This window comes from Electrophorus electricus, chromosome 5 (genome assembly GCF_013358815.1).
Source record: "Electrophorus electricus isolate fEleEle1 chromosome 5, fEleEle1.pri, whole genome shotgun sequence".
Taxonomy (NCBI): Eukaryota; Metazoa; Chordata; class Actinopteri; order Gymnotiformes; family Gymnotidae; genus Electrophorus; species Electrophorus electricus.
Window position 1 is genome coordinate 8,252,898 of NC_049539.1, and position 17,492 is coordinate 8,270,389.

A 17,492-nucleotide genomic window follows, 5' to 3' on the forward strand; every position below is an offset into this window, starting at 1 on the left:
TAAATTGCTAATAGGGTCATTTTTATTGATACCGAATATCTTATTATAAGATAAAAGAATCTAAGACTATAATCTGAAGCTGACAATTAAACTACATTTACATTTACATTTAATTATTTATTTAATTTCATTGAAGTTCAGTTAACTTATTAAAATGTGTGTGCTTTGTGGTTCAAAATGATGTCAACAAGTTCTCTCTCAGTGACCACTAGCTCTTTTCTATGTAAAAAAAAAAAAGGCAGCTGCGTCACTGGCTTGTTCTAACTAAATTCATACAAATAAAACTCAAACAGGCAGGATGTCTTGGATTTAGACCAAATGCTGAAAATTCCTTACACTTTGCAATACCATACTGTGCTTAATAGGAGGGTACATTTTATCATACAAAACAGGGGAAAGGCAGTAATCTTAAAAACCTAAAGAAAAACTTTATAACTTATAAAATGTTATAAGTATTACAGACATGCAAGAAGCATATTAAAAAGTACACATTATAGTTTAGTTTAGAAAATGAAAGCTATGCACAGCGTTCATAAACAAATGCTAGATTTGTAATCAAGACAGAATTAGGGATTATAAAAGAGATTAAAGAGACAGTTTTAAGGAAACTGATTAGGCCTAGTTTAAAATGACAAATCCTCAAACAGCATAATTTCGTCCAATACTTAATTCATCTGCAGAACTAGTCCTTAGACTTTGTCAACCACTTTAATCTGCAGAATTAGTATTTCTACTATGTATTCCTTAGCTTAATCTAAGTAAGATAAAATATTTGAGAGCCAGCATTTCTGAAAGCACATTGCTTCCGATTAAGATACTGTAACACTAGAAACAGGAATTTCGCTGTTGTTGCTTTTACTGCTTCTTTGGCTTCCCCTTCTGCTGTCTCCTTCTTTTGCGTTTTCCGGGGCTGCGTTTGCAGTTTGGCGAGACCTCTGCGCTGCTTACTGCCTTCTGTCTTTTTTCATCTATAATGTTTTTTACCTCCATAGCCTTGTCCATGTTTAGACCATAACACAACTTTCGACCACATTTTGTCTGAAATCTAGAGCAGAAGGGAAAAGCAAATGAAAACAGAAGCAAAAAACATACAATGTCACCAGAGGAATCTTGCTTAGAAAAACAAACAGACAAATGACCTGTAATTTCTTCTCAGAAGAGGTTCATAAATTGTGTCGGTGATAGTAGTAATAGGACAACTCCAAAGGTTTGTTTACTCACATAATTGCTTCAAAAGGACAAGGTCCTGCTGTCTGGATGGTGTACCTGACAATTCTTCTCTTAGGTATGTTTCCATTTAACTTTTTCAGACAGCATGTTGGGTCCCAGCTTGCTGTAACAAGAGACACGGTGCTAAAGAAACTTTTTTGAAAAAAACAAAAAAAGATTCTGCCCGGATAAATGCAGCGATACAACACTTTTTAAAAATCTTCTTAATTTTTGTTTTGTGGCTTGGATGGTGACTGTACATGTTACATTCAACATGTCACCAGTGATACAGTGGCATTGAATAGCAATTTGTGACTCACCTGCGGTGGACCAGTAGAAGCAGGAAGCCAAGAAGACAATGGAGTGATGCAGATTCATCATCACACCCCGGACTGCACTGGCAACAGCTGCTCTGGTTAACACTATTCATACCTCTGCGTCTTATAACCTTTATGCTTGTTTCCCCCACCCCCATTGCACACACTCTTGTACGACATACTCACTTATACACACAAACAAAGATAACCCAGAAGCCACAGTTTGGTTAGAGAAAGTACATGGGTTTGCATGTGTGTGTGTGTACAGTTGAGTGAGTGTAAGAGAGCAAATGAGAGAGAGAAAGAACGAGAGAAAAAGAAAGAAAGAGAGAGAGAGAGAGTCCTTGTCAGGTGAATGGAAAATGTGACCGAATTGTGATTTTAGCGCTAATTCACCACAGTAGTAAATGGTATATGGGCATGCAATTATGAGACAAATGGACAGGTCTAATGGGCCACTCATAATGATATATGGAGAACTGAGGCCTTTAGAATATGACCACACAAAAGTTCTAGAAACAAGTAAAGTATCTAGATAAGTAAAATTTAGACTCCTGCCAGACCTAAACACCTAAGTAGTCCTTCCACTGTCTTCAGTCTCCCATCCAAACCTGCTTTCACAGCAAGTCCCTCCAAAACATAAATATGCTCAACCTTCCCTTCTATACACCCAAAACAGGCAGAGCTGTGTTGAAATTATTAGTTACTGACAACAGAGCCACAAACAGTCACTGAGACATTTTTCCCCTCAGATCAACTACATTCTGGTTCAACTATATTGTGGTTCTAAAAGGTTGCTTCCTTCACTGAATCTTTAAATGCAATAACAGGAACTCTTCCATCAGCTACCGCAGCTTTAACTAGCTGTTACATAGATATTTGTTTGCTGGTAGCCAACTTGGTCATAGGATATTGATTAAGCAAGCTTAGTTACTTATGGGAATTGAGTTTTATAACAGATACCTGAATGAAACAAAGAAATGCAGCAAAGCCAGTGAACAAATTGTTAGCCGTAGGTTCCACGTAGAACTAGCAGTGAACAAAGCTCACAATCACATACACAACAACCAATCACTTCAGCTTTTCAATTATGTTGAGTAAGAAGGCCTATTTAAAATGTTAGCATGATGCTAACAGGTTAAAAAGGTTCACAGTTTGGACCAAAACGAGGTTAAACACAAGTCATGTGTGGTAAGAAAGGCAGCTACAGGGGCGACAGGACTGCCAGACAGGTCTTTTAGACAGTCGTTAGACTCAGTGGAGCACCGAAACAGAAACGAGGATTTGATCCTTACAGCCTTTCCCAACTGTTCCTCCTTGTTTTTCTATTATTCAGAATGGCTTTTTTTCTACACCAAAGACAGCGAGTGGTTGGCATAATCTAGAGAACTTAAATCTGACTTTTAGAAACAAAATTGGAAGGATCAAAATGCAATTTGTGTGTCAGTCGCAACTACCCCCAACCCAAAAAGAAAAAAAAAAAAAAAAAAAAAATATATATATATATATATATATATATATATATATATATATATATATGTGTGTGTGTGTGTGTGTGTGTGTGTGTGTGTGTGTGTGTGTGTGTGTGTGTGTGTGTGTGTGTGTGTGTAATATCTTTGCCGGCATGAGAAAAGTCATGTAGCACCAAAGGAAATAAGGCAAACAAAAAGTCTTCATTTCCAAGTTTGGCCTGTGAGCCCTAACAGCTCTAAGCTTTAAGCCAGCAAAATACAGGAACAGCTCTAGAGAAAGTTGTCTTAGTCAATGGAATGAATAGCCAAAAAAACCACATTAAATTTACTCTAAGCAAATTGGCTGCTGTTGAAAAATATAATAAAAATATTTAAAAACCTTAAGAAACACTACTTTGTTTCTATCTTTGTTTCTATAGTGAATTACTGTCACTGAGTCATAGACAACTGGCCACTGAGACCACCGCCTCAAACAAGTCCTTCCATTCATAGTGAGCATGGAAAATAGCCACTCAGGCCACCCACTCATTTCATATTGTGAGTACAAAGTACAAACTACACCTTCTCAATAGAAAATTGATATTCCCCATGACCTTGCAGTACCACTTGCATCATGCAGAATCATGACAGCACATTAGTCTATTCCATAGGTCATGTTACTTTTTGAAGGACTTTATTCCCTTTCCTTTGTTCACGATATGCTTGAATAAACACACTGCATGGTACTTACACTACAATCACAACACAATGCAGTGGTTCCCATAGGTAAGCTAACTTGCAATCAACACATCCTATCCATGACCAGGAAGTCATGATAAGGCAGCAAGATTCATTTGCGCTAGCCAGGCTTCTTTTCTTACCCTCGCTGTTGAACAGGAAACCACTCTAAGATCGGCCATCAGCATCGTACATCTGCATGCATGACTGGAAAAACCAAGGCCAGCGGATCTGGACAAGGGATTTCAGTCATAAAGCCACGCCGACACACCACAGAGGATGAACGTACCGGCCTGCCAGCTTCATTTCACTGTCCAGACAATAAAAATATAAAAGTTAAAAAAAAATTAAAAAACCAGGTACTGACAGGTTTCAGCTGCTGTCACAGGTGCAGCTGTGGATTTTGGAATCCCAACATCATCGGTTTGGACACCTTACCGATCTCTGTGTTGTATGTATTAGGTGAGACACAGGCTGCATTATTTGAGTTTGAGTATGCTTGGGAATTCCCTACAGGTCAACTCAGCAAGGCAGAAGCCCACAAGACCCCTGGCTGTTGTACACCTTCAATGTGTCAAAACTCTGGTCACACCACCCCACTCCCCACCCCAAACACAACCACATTCACACATATACACTCACTGCCACAAATCTACACACACAATGACATCAATGGCATAGTTTGATCGATAAACACTTTTATTCTTTATGTAAAACATGGAACACTGTGATACCCCTTTGAGCAGTGATTCCACAACAGGTCCACTCTAACAGAGAACATAGCAGTGATCACATGGCCCTCGGTGTATAATGAGCCCTGATTACATGAAGAATTACAACTGAATATACAAACATAGAGCCATTAAGATAGCAACCGCAATAACAGATGTGACAAATGAGATACAGGTTATGGAGTTTGAGCATAAGTTCATATTGATTTCCAAGTAGTATTAAAAGACAGGGTTGTCGGATATGTCGTGATAGCAGTCCTTTTTACGGCATTCAGTGATTTCATCGCTTTTTTCACCCAGAGTTTTTTTGGGTCGGAGCAAACCTTGATTCCTTTGATTGTCGTGAACCTTTAAATATACACAAAGTAAAGAGCAGAGTTACAATGAGAGTTCAGCAGTAACAATATCTTTTTCTTTAACTAAATTTGAAAACTTAAAGTAAGGTGCTGTCATATGCCAAACTACTTTCACAGTTTAAGAACTGAGTCTTCAGATAAAAATAAATATAAAAAATTAAGATCTTATATGGATAACAATAAGCCTTAATTCCTGCCATTCTAACAAGTTTTGTATTTGTCCACATCTCTGTCTGTACAGAGACTGTGCCTATTTATAAACAAGACTTAAAAGAGTACTCACATAACTGCCTCAATATGGCAGGGGCTTGCTTTCTGTATAGAGTATGCTTTTATTCTCGACACAGGAAGAATGGTCAATGACGTCTTGAGACAGCCACACAAAGATGACCGGCTCGCTAATGGGACAAGAACACAGGACAGGGAAAAATATTAGATGCGCAAAAAAAGGCGAATCATTTCATCACAGTGCTACAACAACAAACAAACAGATAAAGAAATGAAGAGAAGCAGGTGAAGAACAAGGGAGTGGAAGAAGATGACAGGGTGATAAAGAGAGCTGCAGGGGCTCTCAGAGCTCCTCACATTGGCAGGAGGTGGCTGCCAGCATCACAGTTACACACAGCAGGAGAGTTTTCATCTTTTCACCCAAGTCGAGGCTGATCTCATATCTCATACCTGCACCGGAGTATTTCTTTATACGCAGCAAAGAGGGGAAATAAAGCTTCAGAACTTCCTACCACAGACACCAACACCCCAGCATTAGCGCTACAACTATCACCTTGGCAACAGAAGCCCCCTTGACACACACCAGTCAGCTGCCCATTCACTGGAACATTCACAAACCTTGGTTTTAGCTGCCCACTTCTTCCAATAGTCCTTCATTCTGTCTAAAGGAAAATTTAGAGGTGGTGGGGGGAGTGTGTTCACACACATGACCATCACTTTGAAAACAATTATTCTGCTATACCAACCAGGCATGTGTCAGAAAGGAAAGTACCAAAAGATTTGCAGATGATTTAAATAATAATTGTACTGTCATTACAATAAGGGTCATGCAGTGTCACACAGACTTGTTTACAGTTTCTGTGTATATCTGAAGTACATTTATGATCTTTATATAAGCTTAGCACTTTTAACCTGCATGCATATTCTATTGTAATAAACCCACTGGTAATTCCAGTCAGATCTTAAGGAAGCTGTTATTACTGTGAAATAATAAGATTGATAAGAATAAGATTATTTTGTTGTGAGAATTTAAACATTGTGACATTGAGCTACTATATGTGAGTAATATAAAGAGGAGAACTGGTTTCCTGTAGCTTTTCGCGGTCGTTCTAGGAGTTGTGAGACAGTCATGGCGGTGTGGGTCACTTTCATAGTTAAGAGGAAATACGCACTATGCCTATGACAGATAGATAGGGTTTCCAGGTATTCGGCAGACCATTCTATTAATCACACCTTCCTTCTTATAGAGCAGTGTGGTATTTTTAGAAAAACTAAACAGTTCCATGTTGCACCATTGTGTACTTCATGTCATGTTATTCAGTTGTGCAGTCAGTATATAGTGTAAGTAATATACAAACAAGGTCATTATCATATAATGTATTTTTTGGAAATTGACAGAATTTGATAAGTAACAGCTAAGGACTTCAGGTAATTTAATATTCTGTGAACTCAGCTGTCTTTTCTAGTAGGGGGAAAGGGGGATTGGTTAAGTAAATAAATAAACAAATAAAACCCTTCTTAACTCTTAAAAATTCAGGATTTATTTCCTTTCAGAGAGAGATAAATCCTGTATAATTACTTAAAACACTGCTTGTTTCTTACTGGTAGAACTATACAAGGCCATTTACAGCAGAGTGAAAATGCACATTTAAAACAACAACAGTTCATTATGCAGAGAGTGCATTAAATGTCACTGCACAGGAGGAAAAGTCACTGTGTTATGCTGCAAAGAGAGCTGGCATTTAACATGTGTAACTGTGGACGCAATGCACGCACACCACAGACAACACACAACTGAGTTTCACTGAAATTCTGGGCTTGATTTCAGCATAGGGCTTTTCTCAGTAAAGCCATCCTTGGAAGAAAAACCTGGCATCGAACCTGAGTGTGACTCTCTCTTAAGGATGTGCTGAAACATGACATTTTCAACCTTTACAGAGAAAAATCTGTCACGTTAGAAAACTCCAAATGTCTCATCATGTCCTGTCTCTCTCACAATGACACAAACTAAGCTGAAATCAGTGGAGCCCATGCAAGATCAAGCACATAGTTTACAAACATAAAACACATCCACATATCTGGTCAATCCACTGACAAGAGTTCCCAACAAGTCATCTCATTTCAACTATGACCCATGCAGTTTTGAAAAAAATAAAATAAAAAAAAGGCTGAGGCGCATTGGAATACAGGAAGACTTTGATAATGTGTCCCAGTTTGGTATCCACAGAGTCAAAGTAAAAAATAAAATGGAACAGTGCCAATATCTCCCTCCCACATAAATAAAGAAAGAGAGAAATCCTTGCTGAAAGCTAGTCTGGGGGTTCAAAGCAGTCTGCAGGGAGCCCCCAGCCAGTTCACACTTTTATTCTGTTCTAGCCCAAACACACCTCAGACGGGCAACCATAGACTGTAGAAGGCTCATTACCTGTTGAGGTGAGAGACTGGGATATTAGGATATGGAACACTGCAAAAATGTGGACTGCCTTGTGATGCCAAATGACCAAACTAAAAACCTTTGGATTCTTGGATGGATTTTATCCGTAATGCTCCCATTTGCTCACTAGATGGCATCACTCTCCTAAAGAAAAATAGATGGCCACCCCATCCCAACGACCATGACAGATTTATGAATCAAGCCTGGCCATCACAAAAAAAGAGATAATACGCTGAAACCACATTTCACTTGTTTGCCTTTAAATTAGGTTTTCTTCATTTATTTCCTGATAAAATAGTCTTTAGTCCATTTAAACCGTTATGAACTAGTTTATGATGTATGATGTATGGTTGTGTTACTACTTTACATTATCAATATATCAGATAAAATTAATATGATATAAAACAATAGTCTGTCTGCTGCAGTAAACTAAAGGTGCCTTCACCTTTTAACTTTGCTTATCTGGGATCGAAAATGAAAGGGTTCTTAGAGCCCTCATTACAAAGAGGCAACTTATCATCTCACCATCACAGAAATGAGAAGGTCATACTAAGGTTATAGGGAAACACACTCCTTCCTAACAATGTCACGGGTTAGCATGACATTGCACAAGTCTGTACAGGACGACTGGCGGCCCGATGACTTGATTACCAGCCAGGCAGGAAGGATCATACGAATACACACTAATAGCATGGTGACTTCCTGTGATGTGGTTTCCACTGCTCCATGCAGGGAGGCATGCACTTTCCATTTGCATGCATCACCTCCACAGAAGCCCTCTGCAAAACCGCATCAGCACAGACGAAGTTTTCTGCGCCCTCCGCCTGCAGTACGTTCATGTCGAAATGAGGGTTCTTCACTTCTAATGCCTCTTAGATTGTAGTGATGTGTTCCAATGGAAACATACACCCATTTCATAATCCATAAGAGTGATCTCTCATGATGTCATAAATTCCAATCTCTGCATGTCCAAAAAGCCTCAGACACAAGTGTTCACATTTATTTTATTACACACATTAATACATTGTTTTATGTCATATTTATTTTCATCTACTGGCCCTACATGTTTGTTTCCCTGTTATTGAAAATTTTAATTCATCTAGAGATTATCAGGGTTTTTTAGGTTGTATGAGGTGTACTGAATATGCAATATAAAACAATGTACTGTCCAGCACTTTGGAAAATATGTTGATGATGAGAACTTAAGACATAAAGACAGAAAGTTTCAATGTCAATATGGACATAAGTGTAGACTAAAATAATCCTATCTTAAGACAGCATCACTAAAGACCACTGCAACAATATTTAAAAAGATATGTACAGTCACTGCTTTAAGCATAGAGAACTCATAACAATAATAATATTAATCTTACAATGCATACCAGTTTGATAATCAATTTAGAGCATAGCAAATTTCTTAACCTGACAACCACTGGTAATTAACAACTACTAGTCATTGTTAGTTTCTAAATGTATCTATTATGTTATCTACAAAAATTACATATATAAAAAACAATAGTGCTGTTTTGTCTTTATAGCTCATTTATGCTGTCAGTCATGTGACTACATGGGGATTTCCTGTGAAGTTCCACTTTATGACATTGAGCAAGTTTCAAACTGGCAGTAGCTATTCACAGCCTTGATACACTAAAATATACTCCCTAAGTTAAATATACCTTGAGTAATTTTACCAAAGCAAAAAAATAAAAAACTAAAATTTCCCATTATAAGAGACTCCCTCTCTGTCTTTAAGATTTAAGAAGTATTAAGTAAGAGCTTCTTGGTAACTTACTTATGAGCATATTATAATTGAACTAGCACAGCACTACTTTTGGAGTAGGCAGAAATAGCAGACAATTACAAACATGCTGTTTAAATCATCTCACATTAATTTTGGATTTATTTATTCATATATGCACTCTTCCTGGGAAAACTCTATTCAAAACCTCTAGATGTGCATTTTGTTTTCAGTAGAAACTAATCAGTGATTTAATTATTTGAATAAGACCTTTAATAGGCCTATTATTAAAAACATTTTGTGATCAACCTTTTAAAAAACTGAGCAACTGGAGGAAGAGGTTGAGGGAGGCACTGCAGATATAATGTTTGGGTGCAACAATTCTCTAGTTCGAACAGTATGCTGTATTAACGAGCGACAGGACCATATAGCAGTCTTACTGCTCTTTATGCCGCAGAAACCTTGGAACACATCGGTTAATTGTTTTTGCTCAGTAGCAGTGGGGTTATCAGGACAACACCTGAACCTAAAGCTCTCCAGTTTTATATCCCTGTTTCAAACTTATGTCTGACCCAGAATCTCAGCTGCAATATCACAACTCAGAACTGTTCTGAAGGCAGTTCTGTACTGGAGGAAGAACATGGCTAATTGATTCAGACCATAACCAATATCATTCAAAATAACAGTAGGTGGAACTTATCTTTAGAAAACTATGCCCTTCCTCAGTATGTTTTATGTGCAATACATGAAACATGCGCTATTTTAATTGTGGCATTGCCTTTTGTTTTAATAAATCCTTTTAATATTGTTTTCATTTCTTATCAACTACCTGGCACTCTAGCTCTAGCATCTAATGATACGCCTTTACTCGTTAGTTATTAGCAAGGTGTTGTGCCGGCAAACTAACATTAACTGCTAGGAACGCTAACGCTAACTAAGAGATGCAAATGTCATAGCCTGCTGGCAGTCTTAATGTTGTGCAGTGTCAGAGAGGGTAGGTTTTGTTGTTTTTGCTCCATTTTTAAATGTTGGCGTTGGGGAAAACGTAATGCTCGTGTATGGGGCGGTGGTGCCCACCAACTGCTGTACGTTCATTCCATAGACTAGGTTATTAACCACATAGTTTATGGTTCTTACAGGCTGTGTTCGAAATAACATACTATATACCACTTGTGTACTGATTGGGTCCCAAATCAGTATGATGTATGCAACCAATTTCATTTTCCAGTACGCGAAAGCTACGGCATGCCATTTTCTGCCATTACTTATTTTCTGCCATTACTTAGTGCGATTAGAAGGTTCACTAAACGCCACCACGCTACTTTTCAGGCTACAACTCGGTGTGCGCTCTGCCTTCAGTCATGCACCTCCAGTGTGTTTAGCTAGTGTATATTGATATCAGATTGAAAACTTAATCTCAAGAAGTAAATGATAATTGGCTAACAATATGACTCGTATACATTTATGGAGGGCCGTTTAGGGCTGCGTACACGCACACTACTTGGATATATGTTTTACATTAATAATTAGCATACTACTTAGATTTGTGTACGATGGCTTACACGTGTGGCCGCCTGTGTGTAAACAGGCGGAAGTCATTTCATTGTAACCGGAAAGTAGATACTTAGCGTGTTGCCGTGCATAAGGTGAAGTCTTAGCCTCATTTAAAGATGAATAAGCAACTATAGCAATTAATACGTGCCCCAACCATCTTTAATTAGTCATTATGAATTACTGGCAACAGTGATATTTTTTATTTTGCATCCTACAATACATTGAATCCATACATAAAACCCAGTAGACAGGCACTTGACAGAACTGGAAAACTATACATGAGGTACTTATTCCATCATGAATTCAATTTGTCATGGGAAGGGTAAGATGTGCGCTAATGCACTACTGCACTGGAATCACTATTTCAGTGTCTAATTTGGATTGTACAACATTACAGAATCCAAAGAAACCACAGAGAGAATAGTCTCACTGTTCCACCAACAAGTTGTACTGGCATGCCCGGTTGCCCACGGTACAACTTGACAGGGGAACAAAATCATTGTTTGGACCTAGTATTCAACTGGTAAGAAATCGCTTCACTTTTTGCAATTGATCAACAAACTTAATTTGGACACAGACGTCTTGGAGTCTTACCACTAAAATACCTCATTGTCAAACAAAAATTTGGCATTAATAATTATACAAATTTTAGAATACACTCCCAATGCTGGCAAGATATGTAGTCATTAGGACTACATAATGTGAAACTATATTGATCTATATGTGTGAATGTAATGCTGTTACTGTGTCCTCTGTTTTGACAGGCATATCAACAGAAACCATGAATTGGTTAGCTGGAGGATGATATTCCATGGTTGCATTGATGGGTAAAGTTGCACAATCATATACCTCAAGTGTCTGAACAATGGGACTTCAAGTGTACTATCATTGTTTTGGGAAGGAGTGCACAATTTCGTATTGCCGTCTAGTTAGATGTGCTCGTGGTATGGAGAACACTGAGATGGCCCAATTTATGCTGATCAGAAGAGGTTTGTACAGAAGGAGCATAATTTCAGACCATAGTGTTCACAACCAAAGAATTGAGAGACTGTGGGCTGAGCTTACTGATGTAGTTTCACATGATTACTCAAATTTAATTTACTTTCATGGAAGATCAGTGTAGTGCATACCTAATTCTTTGTGTGAGCTACACTTGTTTTGTTTACATTGCATTTACTTACCATGGATCAAAAGGGCTGTCAGAGAATTCAGGAACCAGTGGAATAACCATGCACTTTCCACCAAGAGAAACCTAACACCTTTGCAGTTGTGGTACAGAGGTGTTATTGGTTATGTTGGACAAAGTAACCCAACTGTGAACAGTGTATTTGACACTGATGATCCCTCTGCTATGGTTGACCGTGAACTCCCGCATGAGCTTTGGCACAATACTGAAGTCCTGGAGAACAACTTTGTAGTAAATGGCACTCCTCTGGAGGATATAAATCAGACTATTGACCCTTTAACAGAGGTTGGTAATCATGGAATAAATTTGTTCTTGACCATTGTAAATTTTCTTGAAAAAAGCAATATGTATAAAGTTGTTGCAGTGGTTCTGTGATTCGGTCATGGCTACAAGAAACCAACATGTACATGTCCCTATTGCAAATGCAAGAAAAAAACTGAAGATCAATCCATTATATTGTTACCTTGATCAATAATCAGCAAAGTACAAATTTTAAAGTTTTCGACTAAAGTCAAAATAGTAACGTTTCCATAATTTCATTTATTTTGTGAAATACTAATTTTTTTAACTTTAAGCAAAGTTAATTTAGAAACTCAATTATCTGTTATCTAGATGTTGAACTGGATAAGGACTTGGTGAACATGACATTGAAGTGTGCCTTTCTTTTTCCTAAGCCTAAACAGTGTTCTTAAACTGTGAAGTTCTTAGACATGTATCACTAACAATCTTTCTTGAACAATATAAAGCATTCTTATTCAGTTTCCAAAATGTGTAATAATTGTATAATAACTGTTTTAGCAAGAAATTGGAATAATCATTCTGTTTTTATTTTTTCCAACTCTTTTCCTGAATGACTGAAATAACACCATCATAAATGCTTAGAAATCTTTCAGGGAAACAATGCTAGCTCAGCATTCAGTGTAACAAAAAAAAAATCCCAATCTCAAACTTCCCTCAACTCAAACAAGGTACATCAAAATGTATCATTTATGATTTTAAAACACAAAAACCTGGGAAATGTGTTAATATACTCAAAATACAAACTGCAACACGCCATTACCCCATTCTTGTAAACTAAACCAGTCCAAAACCCTGGGTGTTTCTCACCGCAAAGTCCATGTTGCGCTAGTATTCCCATGTTTTGTGGATGGGAAGCCAAAGACAATTGATGCACGTGCTGACTACTGGATACTTTCCTTCTTGATGAAGAAATTGCAAAGAGGGCTGAGGTGAAAACCAATTGGTGGTACTACATTGGACCCAGTAGCAAAGTTAAGATGTCCTCCAACCTTTCTGTACCTTCCTCCTGATGGATTAAAAATGAAAAACACAAAAATACAAAGAAATGGATTCATGGCTACTAGCAAAAGATTACAAAACTTACAAAGACAATTACAAAGTTTCAAGATTTGAGAAATAAATATACTTAATATTTAGATATAAAGGGTGTAAATTATGGGCAAGATTAAATGACTATAATAGTACATATGGTGTAGATATGGTGTAACCTAATAAATGCCATCTAGATGACAGTTAAACTCAGTTATGAGTACTTATGGATTGTATGAAAAGTTACAAGAGTGATGGTCAGTCTATACAAAACCCTGAGGTGCATTTATCAACCACAGTGGCAACAAGCTACTGAGAAAGAGCAACAAGAGAAAGATTACATAATTTACAAATATTCCTGCCTTCAGCATCCTGTAAATAGTCTATCCAGCATGCAACAACCCTGTTCTCATCTGCCCTCTTATTGCTCCCTGTCTCTGACCATCTGATGTCAAAACAGACATCCATGATATCTGCAGTGATCATCTGCATGATACCTGGTTTGTAACAGGAAGAGAGGGTGAAAAGCTTCTGGATGCTGTTCAGTCTTCTGTTACACTCCAAGTGTTTTCAGTCCATCTCTGAACCTAAATACACAAAATTAAAGTTCCAAGAGAAAATGTTCAGTTATTGTTATAAATGAATTATTTGCATGAATATTACAATGTTTGTAACATATGTATCTGCAAAATTAATTACATTTGAGTAATTTTGCAAACCTAGCTGTTGAGATGGAGAAACATTAATATAAATGCAACTAACAATAATAATTAAACAATGCAGATTTACTTTCTGAAACATCCTTGATTTTACTTATTCTGTACCTACTACCAGTTTATCAGACCTCACATACTAAATTACATAGACCACTTAGACTACCTGATGCCAAAAACTACTAAATCACATATAGACACTTGTCCACTGAACCAAAACATTATATTTCCTAAAACTGAAAAATATACCTTTCAAATGGACCACAAACACAATTAACCACTTGAAACATCAGAACGTCATCTACTAGCTGATCCTTGTCAGTCAAACTCATAAGATGCTTTAGACTCCCAACATATCGTTTTCATCTATTTATAAAGCTCAGTGTCCGCAATATCCTTAAGCACAAGTCTGCTCATTTGCTGTAATTCTGCTAGGCAGGTAAAGAGAGTTTTTGAAAGGAAGTGAGGTGGGGGTCCTCCATGAACCAGGCTGAGAGCAATGGACATTCCCACAATTAAATATCGATCCTCCCACACAGCTGAAAAAGGGAAAAAATAAATAAATAAATAAAAATCAGATCTGCAACTTAACATCTAGAGATAAGGTTAAGGTTGCCCAACTGGAGATAAGGTTAACTTAAACTAAATGAATGGGACAATAACATTCAAAATGAAATACTTTGTAGTAAATAATTTGTGCCATACACATTACGAGAATCAAGGGCTAAGTTCAGGTGTCCGTCAGGGCCTTCAAACATATCTTAGTGAGCAAGAGCAAGAGCTTTCAAGTACCCAAATGAATTCTCACCTAGGGCCACTGAGATCCACAGCCTCTTCAACTGTTTCTTTATCATCAGAGAATTTAATGTACATCCTGTCGTTGAGGTTGTATGATATCCTTCAAAACACCTAAATGGCTTCCTCAAGGACAGATGAGCGATTAATGTTGAATCTACAAATGTTTTTGGTATTAATCTTTTCACCAAGTTCTGTCAAAATTTGGTGTACAGGAATGTCCTCTTTGGGCCATCTAAAAATATCATTCACACAACATTCATTTTATGTAGACTGTATAACAGTCTTTATAAGAAATTGCAAAAAAAAAAAAAAAAAATCTAAGTAGTTGGGATAAGGCCAAAAGTCTTGATTACTGTACTCTATGCAAACAGTTTATAGAATTTTTAAGAATCCAACAATCCAGAATTGGAGTAACAATCCAGAGCAAGAATCCAGAAATATCATTACATTGCTTACTAAACATTAAACATTTTTTTATTATGATGTGAAATAGTCTAATAAAATATGATACACTTCACTTATGGCTGGTCCTCCATACTGGCAATAATGGCACTGTAAAGGTCATTGGCCTCTTCATCAGATACTTCATATATAAGAGATACGCATGTTCCATAATCACTTTGCCAGATTCCTTGGAGTCTGGTCACTTGTAGAGGGCTGGAATGATAAAGCTTACTTATTTGCTTCTTGTTGTATGTTAGTGGTCTGAACAATTGACTGAGCACTGGGGACTTGGATGGGTACTGGGGGAATTGAATGAGAGCTGTCAAAGACCTGTGTGCTTGGTTCCTCTCTTGAATAAAAGGAACTTGTAGAGGCTTGTGACTTCTGGTTGGGCTCTTGTTGAGTCCTCAGCACCTCCTGACGTGAACATATTGTTTCCTCTCCATTTTCTGCTAGTTCCGCTAGACACTGCTGGCTGCACATCCTCTATGTCAGACTCCCCTGTCTCCTCTGAACTTGAAGTTTCTTATTGTGGGCTTAAAATACAAATTAACCTCTCAAGCTCCAGGCATTACACTGACATTAAACATTTAACCATAAGTGGTTTCAGACCTACATTCCTCGCTCTTGTGTCTACATAGCTACCTTTTATATTAGTTACAGTGTAAAACTGAACACAAAATAAGCTTGCTTCTTACTTCAAGCACTACCGATGGTCTCAAATACAAACAAGCTTGTTTGAAAACCTTTTGGATCATGTCTGCATTTCGATGCTGACCTTCACAGTGTTGGTGCAAGAAGCTTACTGCCACAGGGCATGTGCATTTCAAAACTAAAAAACAATAATAACAATCAGAATAGGAAAATAAGATATACTTACGTCAAAACCTTTTACAAATTACTATTAACATAAAAAATAAATATTTTAGAGGTTATATCTGACAACATGTGGAATTTTCCCTTTGAATGCCACCTGGACTTTATTCAAAACCACCTGGATTTTATTCAAATCTGAAGTCCTATGTTTTTCAAATTCAAATGCACACAAAATATACCCATTTTCATACAGCCTGTTTCTTGCTTTACTACACGACAGTTATTTCATTTGGGTTTGACAGCAGGATTACATTTTTATTGAAGGTTCGATGAAAAGGCGTTCTAAGCCTGAAGAGACAATAAATGCTTGTGAGAAGAGATTGGCATAGTCTACCCTATACTGTCCACGTGTGGAAGCAGCAACGATATATGACGCACAAAGACAAAAAAGCTCTACTGACTACAGTTAGCATGTATAGGCAAAATAGAAACTGTTGGAATGTAAATCAGTCGCAGCTTATTCATTCCTTAATTTGAGGCTGTGAAACTAACCTAGCTGGCTAACAAGCTAACACAAAGTTCAACCTCCACACGCACTGATTTTTAGAAAGCTAACTTACCCAGCTACAGTGGTAACAGCTAGCAAGCTATCTAGCTAATAGTAATTTATGAATCATTTAATGCTAATATAGCTAACAAGTTAGCTAGCCAAAGTCGAATAAAAGTTAAACGGCGAGATGTCCTACCTTTTCGTTCCCTTAGACCCCCAAGTTCCATGTCATTCTTTTGTCTGACAGATGAAAGTTTGGGAGTGAAAAGTTGACTGCACCGCTGACTCCACACTCCACTGGAGTGTGTGTGTGTGTGTGTGTCGATGAAGAACCACTTGTCTTAATAGCATTTTGCAATCGAGTTAATTAGTACTGGTGACCATGATGTGCTACTGGACAAAATAAAACGAAGATTACGCGCCATTGCTTTTCCTTTCTGTTAAATAAAATGACTTCCAGGCACATTGAAAATGGCTTTACACACAGGCGGCCACACACATGCACACAATAATAGTTAAACTCTGTCTATGCATGAGTGAATGAATGTGTAAGTCCGCGTACATGGTAAGTAGTAGGCTATTTACGTGAAAATGTTTAATGCGTATGCGCAAGTGTTTCATAGGTATATGCAAGTAATGTGTGTGTGCAAGTGTTTCACTGATTTTGCACTAAAAGGCCGGCCATGTACATCAGCATCGGGGTCGTTTTTCCCTGCTAGCCCAGGACTGGAGTACACTAACACTAAAACCACACCAAATCTCATTAATTGCGTTTGAGAAATTGTTGAATAATAAACAGTCACATCGAACCTTATGATGCTAAGGTCACAGTTCACTAAGACACGTTTAACTGCTAATGAGTTCAGTAATACATTTAGTGAGGAGAGCTGGCTAACGCTA

General features: G+C 37.6%; 1 protein-coding gene and 2 long non-coding RNA genes across 3 annotated transcripts in view; all 3 read right to left on the reverse strand.

Annotated features, from left to right (window-relative positions):
- On the reverse strand, positions 1 to 1,652 carry LOC113573822. The gene is made up of 3 exons (XR_003410246.2): positions 1,530 to 1,652; positions 1,222 to 1,333; positions 1 to 1,045 (listed from the first exon to the last, which is right to left on the reverse strand). It is a non-coding gene; the product is annotated as an uncharacterized LOC113573822 (long non-coding RNA).
- Positions 1,653 to 4,393: 2,741 nt separating this feature from the next.
- cxcl32b.1 (chemokine (C-X-C motif) ligand 32b, duplicate 1) lies at positions 4,394 to 5,532 on the reverse strand. The gene is made up of 3 exons (XM_027004383.2): positions 5,388 to 5,532; positions 5,086 to 5,200; positions 4,394 to 4,794 (listed from the first exon to the last, which is right to left on the reverse strand). Exons 1-3 carry the CDS (start codon positions 5,476 to 5,478, stop codon positions 4,644 to 4,646), a joined length of 357 nt encoding a protein of 118 aa, XP_026860184.2. The 5' UTR covers positions 5,479 to 5,532; the 3' UTR covers positions 4,394 to 4,643.
- A 7,235-nt stretch (positions 5,533 to 12,767) lies between these two features.
- LOC118241420 overlaps positions 12,768 to 17,492 on the reverse strand; it is a 31,075-nt gene continuing 26,350 nt past the window's right edge. The window contains exons 2-3 of the long non-coding RNA XR_004776074.1: positions 13,769 to 13,858; positions 12,768 to 13,248 (exon numbers count right to left, since the gene is read on the reverse strand). This is a non-coding gene — a long non-coding RNA (uncharacterized LOC118241420). The remainder of the gene's footprint in view (positions 13,249 to 13,768; positions 13,859 to 17,492) is intronic.

Bases quoted from the DNA above. Each gene is read 5' to 3' on its own strand.
- cxcl32b.1 (XM_027004383.2), bottom strand. From the start codon at position 5,478: ATGAGATATGAGATCAGCCTCGACTTGGGTGAAAAGATGAAAACTCTC. The intron at 5,201-5,387 runs GTGAGGAGCTCT...TTGTCCCATTAG, and splicing joins GGCAGCCACCTCCTGCCAAT to CGAGCCGGTCATCTTTGTGT. The intron at 4,795-5,085 runs GTGAGTACTCTT...GTATATTTAAAG, and splicing joins TGCCATATTGAGGCAGTTAT to GTTCACGACAATCAAAGGAA.